Genomic DNA, 6,946 nt, shown 5'->3' with positions numbered 1-6,946 from the left:
AATACAACACAATATAATACACTATACCTCAAGGTAGCCAGGGTGAACGGTCCCTGTCCTGACCCAGTCAGGTCCATGTTGTGGGGTCCACTGAACCACAGATTAGATACTCTACAACACCATCAAAGATGGTCTTAATTTACATATTCAGACTTTCAGAAACACTAGGGACACCATAGGACACCAAAATGGGAACTAAATTACTTCAATTGGTAAATCAGATGTTCAGAAACCCTTTAGACGTGGTACACCAAAGGACAACCCAAAATACATAATTTGGCACATTAGAAATTCAAACACCACATGACAAGAAAAGATAATTCAAATGGCTTCATCTGGATGCTGCAAGAACGAATTACGAAGTTGCAGAAATAACCGATCCAGGGTTATGGTTCAACGTAGGACGTAACAGATTTCTGGGCTCAGTGATAACAAAATTAATTTCCAAGTCCTGGGAAGGCAAAGTATTCCTGTTTGGCTGCATAGTAAGCTCCAGTGAAAAGAGATACTGTAGACATGCCTGTCATTAGTGAAACTTGTTCACAGTGGAATACTGCTGACACACACAATCACACACACGCACGCACGCACACACCACCAATTACAGTTTTTGCTTACTGTACTTGAGAATGTCAGTGCTGATGGGAGATTTTGTTAGTGACTGTGAAAACACTGTGTTGGGTGGTTAATGGCTGAGTGCTCCAGTGTACTGCCATCAAACTAGAGGCCTCATACTGTACTTGTTTTGTTTTACTCACGTGGAGAATGTTGCCATCGTGTTGATGGTGATTTCCAGAGTCTGATCAACAGGGGTGTAGAGCTGTGCTCTGTTAGCCGGGGTCGGTGACAGAATTCTCAAAATATTGAAGCCACTTTCCACTCAGTCTTGGCTCATGGTGACATTATTTATAGGATTGCTGCTCCATCAATCTTAAAGCGCCTTGACACCGTTTATCACTCTGTCTTAAGATGGACTGGTGATAATTATGGCACCCACCATTGTGCACTTTATGGGTTAGGGTTGGGGTCTCCGACAGAGATATGGGATAAACACTGGTACTTGTTTTTATTTATTGACTTATCTAATTCATTGTCTAATCTGTATATGCTCCCTGCTAATATTTGTTCTTTGCTGACACGGAACACTTACCAGATCTGCTCCAGTGCCTTTTTAAACGCTCAAAGTTCCTCATGCTCAGGCAGGGCAAGGCAGCATTCTCTGGCAGTGGTCCAGCTCATGGAATGAGCTTCAAAAGTCATAAAAAAATCTGTTCCTTACCACCATTTTGTCGGTTCAGAGCAATGGTTTTTAATAATTTTACTCGAGATTGTGCCAGTTTTAAACAATGTATTTTGTTTTTTGGTTTAGCTGTTTTAGGTACTGTTTTAAGTACTTTTTAAATTGTTGTAATTTTACTTCTTTTTTTCAATAATATTTTTAATTGATTTTTACATTTTATGACAAAGACAAAACAAACACAAACAGCTCAGCTCAGACACGTTGCAAAACAAAGGACACAGATACAAATATAGACTCCACATACCTTACATAACATACTTGTATAACAGTTGCAGGAATTAAAAGATTGCAACTTATCTTGCTTGCACACTAGTCTGTCATTGACACACACGCACGCACGCACGCACGCACGCACGCACGCACGCACGCACGCACGCACGCACACACACACACACACACACACACACACACACACACACACACACACACACACAGCAAGTGGGGGCGGGACTGAAGCATGACAGACAGAAGCATCTTTCTCTCATCTGTTCAGTTCAACCAGCAGCTGGCTTATGGAAAGCATTCTTAACCAGATCACAGTCATTCGTTGAAACTGCTGTGATATTATTAATATTATGGTATTACTATCATTATTATTATTATTATTATTATTATTATTATTATTATTAATATTATTATTATTATTATTATTATTATTATTATTATTGTTATTATTATTAATAATACATTTTTATGTTTTCCCCCAGATGTTCCAAGGACTGATCCACATTAGACCCAGCATGTATCACAGACTGTTGATTGTAGCCGTGATTGTATTCATCCAAGGTGTGTTATTCCTTTCAACTATTGTTTAAGTGGTTAACATCATCAACAACTTGAAACTTAATTCTATATTTTTTCATTTTAATTTTCAAAAAAATAAATGAAAACAGTAATTGAAAAAAGGCCCACTCACGCATAATGTTACTTACTGTAGTTACCATGACTGTTTGATACTATCTATCCATCAAGTAAATTCATTCTGCTTGACTTGGAAGGTAGAGGGGCTCAGGCACAGACGTACCACTGGAGCACCGACCCGGTCGGTGACTGGTACCAGGCACGCCAGTGGTGCCAGGATAACTTCACAGACATGGTGGCCGTCCAGACCAGAGAGGAGAATGATTACATAAACCAGCTTGTGTCTGTGGACGGCCGTGAATCATACTGGATCGGCATCCGCAAAGTGAATGGTGTCCTTACCTGGGTAGAAACCGGGGAGAGTGTGACCACGGAGGCTGCAAACTGGGCGCCTGGGGAGCCTAACGGTGATGGGGATTGCGTGACGATTTATATCAACCATCGACCAGCCATAAACGGTCAATGGAATGATGCCAGGTGCACCGTTGTACTGCGTGCAATTTGCTACAGCGCTACCACAGGTACAACAGTCATGTAAAGACTTGTTCAGTTGTTTTCCTTGTGTTCACAGGTCTTATAAAGTGGTGTAAAGTATTTTGACTAAAATATTGTACTTAAGTACAAGTTTAGGTACTTTTACTTTTGCTCAAGCTAATTCTGTCATCTTTATGATCTCCACCTGCAGCAGATACAGACAGCTTTTTAAAAAAGTTGTGAAAATAGTAGATCTACAAGATCGCAACGTGGAGCAAAGCGACGTGAGCTTGTATATCTGCTATTTTCACTAGTTTGGGTCCTGAACATCAATTTTCTCTTTTGTGTCTTGAGCTAAAAAGTTTGGGAACCACTGATCTGCAGTAGTCATGTACTGATTAATAGTTCAATGGTCATATACAGTGGTGGAAAGTAGCTTAAGTACATTGACTGATATTGTACTTAATGGACGACTTCACCCATTTTCAACCTATCTTTATATTATTGGTCCTCAGTAATGCTCATTATAATATGATACCATTTCATGCAATACAATATGCAATAATAGCACAATAAGACGTAGAAACAGATTAAAATAGATTGCACTTGAGACAAAGCAGCCCATGCAATTAACAAATGAGCATTCTGAACAGCTGAGCAGAGTGCTGAGGGATTGTGGATATTATAATGTATCTCTGTATTGTGTTGCTTATAATACTGTATATATATATGCTGAGGTTTTATTATTATTTTTAGGTTTGCTTGTTTCTTGGGTATAAAAGATTAAATCATTTTGAGAGAAACAACAGCCAAGTCACAGAGAAAATGGGTTGCACATGGGTCAATACATCTTTATTGCAAATTAATCTGACTTCATCATTAGTAATATCAACTTCCAGCAACAAATTTTGTCCTATCTTTTGTGCTCCAGCATCAGTGGCAACGATCGTGCTGGAATTCAAACTAAAGCAAAACTTCACAGCAGATCTTGCAAATCCAATCTCAGCAGCATTCCAAAACTTATCAACCCAAGTTGCCACAGCGGTAAGTTCACACTGTATGACCTGTCAAATATTACTCAAGGACTCTACAGGGAATTAATTCTACATTATTATGTTTTATTATTATTGAATAATACTAATATATACACGTATGTGTGTGTGTGTGTGTGTGTGTGTGTGTGTGTGTGTGTGTGTGTGTGTGTGTGTGTGTGTGCGCGTGCGCGTGCGTATTTGCAATATGTTTTCTGTGTTCTTTTCACAGCTGGACAATCTGTATAGAGCACAATATCCTAACTTCTTTCGAACTGTGATCAATGGCTTCAGGTATGTTCTTGACATAACATCTGATGGACCAAATAATTACAACATTGATATCTTTAAGATTGACATCTAAAGTTTGTAGTAGTGGCCCGTTTTGAACAAAATGCCTCAGATCTTGAACGCAGTGTCCGATTGCCCGATTTTGACATTACCCTATTATAGCACCACCAGGAGGCCGACGTTTCCGAAACACATTTTATTCCTACAGATTTTGTCCAAACATCACGCAAATTACACACATTATCTCTATAGTCATGTGATCAATATGGATCTTCATATTCCATCAACATTGCTGGCCCAATAACCTACCTGACCTGGTGGAGACCTGTGCTCCGAGGAGCACTTTTTCTAATTACATAATGTGACGATGGGAAAACTGGGACCATACAAATATACATGACACAATCCATAAAAGAATATATATATATGACAATAATCATCTTTTCACAGCCAAGGTTCAATTGTGGTTAATGCGACCCTGCAATTTAACGATGCCAACTCTACGTTACCAACAACCAATGCTGTGGCAAACACTTTAGTGGAGGCTGCGACAAACAGCAGTTCAGGCTTGTCCCTTCCTGTGAATCCATCAACAGTTGTGGCAACAAGTATGTGTTTTTTGTCTTTCCTTTCAAATCTGACAGAAAGCTGCAACCATTGCTGCTTTTATTGCTACTCAAGGTTATGCACTAATTTACACTGCTTTTGTTTTTTTTATAGGTACAGAAACAACAACAGTTGCTCCCACCACTGCTGCCATTGTTACCACAGTTGCAAATGTAACGGTTGCTCCCACCACAGTTGCAAATATTACGGCCGCTCCCACCACAGTTGCAAATATTACGTCCGCTCCCACCACAGTTACAACTGCTACGGTTGCTGCCACCACTGTCTCGACAGATGCTCCTACTGCTGATGAAGACATCGTAACTCTTAAGTTTAGTCTCCACCAAACCTTCAGCAGTGATCTCTCCGACTCATCTACCACAGCGTTTAAGACTTTGGCTGCCACAGTGGTCTCACAAGTAAGACAAATTATGTGCTCGTTGTACTTAAGCAAGAACATTCTAAATTCTAACTTACTATCAATATGCAATGCAGGCAGGAATGGAGCTTTTACTATGTATTTATCTAATTTAAGTCAGATGTGAATTGATTGATTGATTGATTGAATAGTTTATTAGCAGTTTGCAAAAGGTACAGGTACAATTATGCTAAAAGCATAACACAAAAAGCCCTGATGGCTTGTTTCCATTGTGGTCCTTCAAGTAAATAATGGAATTAATGCCATTTTTCGGTGGATGGGTATTTTTTCGGTTTGAAGGAAATCAGAGAAATGAAAGAGAAAAGGGGGGGGGGGGGGGGGGGGGTAAATTGCATTAAACTTCACAGCATTGCAATGCAGGTTAGCATTTTGTAGTTGGGACACAATATTTCCATCAGCAATTGAGCTAAACCAATTTGCATTCTTCTCTTTCAGGTAAACACGATTTACAGCAGCAGCAGCAGTGGCACTACAACTTTCAAACGCTCTATAGTCGACAGTTTCACGTAAGACAGAGTTTTGATCAATTGCTTACGTTCCATTATGAGTTTGGCAATGATTTGCTATTTAAAAGTCACATTCTTTTTCTCACACATTACAGGTCAGGATCAGTTGTTACTCAAATGAGTCTGGTGTTCCCAAAAGACTCTGTTCCTTCTACAAGCACAGTAGAAACAGCGATGAACATGGCAATTAGCAGTGGTTCCACCTCCCTGAACGCCATCTCCGGCACCGTTATTGCAACCGTTGCCACCACTGCTGCACCTTCTACTACGCTACAGACTACACCACTAAGTAATATGCTACAGACTACATCCCAAACTACACAACAAAGTACTACGCTACAGACTACACCCCAAACTACAGAACAGACTACACCACTAACCCCACCCTGTAAACTGACCACTTGCATTGCCTCATCAGCAAAGGGAAATAGCCATCTTCAGTATAATCTGGCTCACAAGATCAATGTTAGTGTATCAAGATATGCACTGCACCATGGTCTTGTCTCTAAAGGGAATGAAATCACCAAGAGAGTATGAAACGTGTAGACTTTTGTTGATATTCGCAGTATGCATGTACAGAAACAACACTCCTCATAAACCCAACTTGTGCACACATGTGTCTGTGCCATGATTAAGATGACAATATAAATAATCAATAAAGCATATACATGAAATTATGTTTAATACCAATATGCCAAACGAGTATCTGGATATTGGTATATCCCGGGCCCAACCTACACTAAACACAACCTGACCATCAGTCAATGCTATTGACCTCTGTCACAACAATAATACACCATTTTATTTACCACTAGCTATTACACCTGTTACTTACTACACCTACAGTAATTGCTACTACATAATATCAAGTGAAACAATTTAACCATATATAGTTTGTTTTCTTTTTTTTCAAATCTGACAAAAAGCTGTAACCATTGCTGCTTTCATTGCTACTCATGGTCATGCACTAATTTACACTGCTTTTGTTTTTTTATATGTACAGAAACTCCCACCACTGCTGCCATTGTTACGACCCCTCCCACCACCGTTGCAAATGTAACGTCCGCTCCCACCACTTTGGCAAATGTTACTTCAGCACCAGTCAATGTGACTTCACCACCAGTGACTGTGACTTCACCACCAGTGATTGTGACTTCATCACCAGTCAATGTGACTTCATCACCAGTCAATGTGACTTCACCACCAGTGATTGTGACTTCACCAGCAATCAATTTGACTTCACCACCAGTGACTGTGACTTCACCACCAGTGACTGTGAAATCACCACCAATCAATGTGACTTCACCACCAGTGACTATGACTTCACCACCAGTTAACACAACTTCTCCACCATTCACCGCAGCTACCTCCCCAGGTAAAACCAAATGAACTAACAAAACAACTTCACTAACCTAATTGAATTAATCACTACTCAGTT

At 39.9% G+C, this 6,946-nt stretch overlaps 1 protein-coding gene across 1 annotated transcript; it reads left to right on the top strand.

Annotated features, from left to right (window-relative positions):
• Positions 1-1,813: 1,813 nt before the first annotated feature.
• LOC308102104 (uncharacterized protein) lies at positions 1,814-6,897 on the top strand (the record flags this gene model as incomplete). Its single annotated transcript, XM_080451708.1, has 10 exons — positions 1,814-1,878; positions 2,008-2,086; positions 2,299-2,682; positions 3,567-3,679; positions 3,899-3,960; positions 4,408-4,565; positions 4,678-4,982; positions 5,438-5,508; positions 5,604-5,797; positions 6,512-6,897. Exons 1-10 carry the CDS (start codon positions 1,876-1,878, stop codon positions 6,895-6,897), a joined length of 1,755 nt encoding a protein of 584 aa, XP_080307834.1. The 5' UTR covers positions 1,814-1,875.
• Between the last annotated feature and the right edge of the window lie 49 nt (positions 6,898-6,946).

Source organism: Gymnoscopelus braueri (genome assembly GCF_963280865.1).
Source record: "Gymnoscopelus braueri genome assembly, chromosome: 15".
NCBI classification, from domain to species: domain Eukaryota; kingdom Metazoa; phylum Chordata; class Actinopteri; order Myctophiformes; family Myctophidae; genus Gymnoscopelus; species Gymnoscopelus braueri.
The sequence above is the reverse complement of the archived record's forward strand: the minus strand, read 5'-3'. Positions and strand labels throughout refer to the sequence as shown.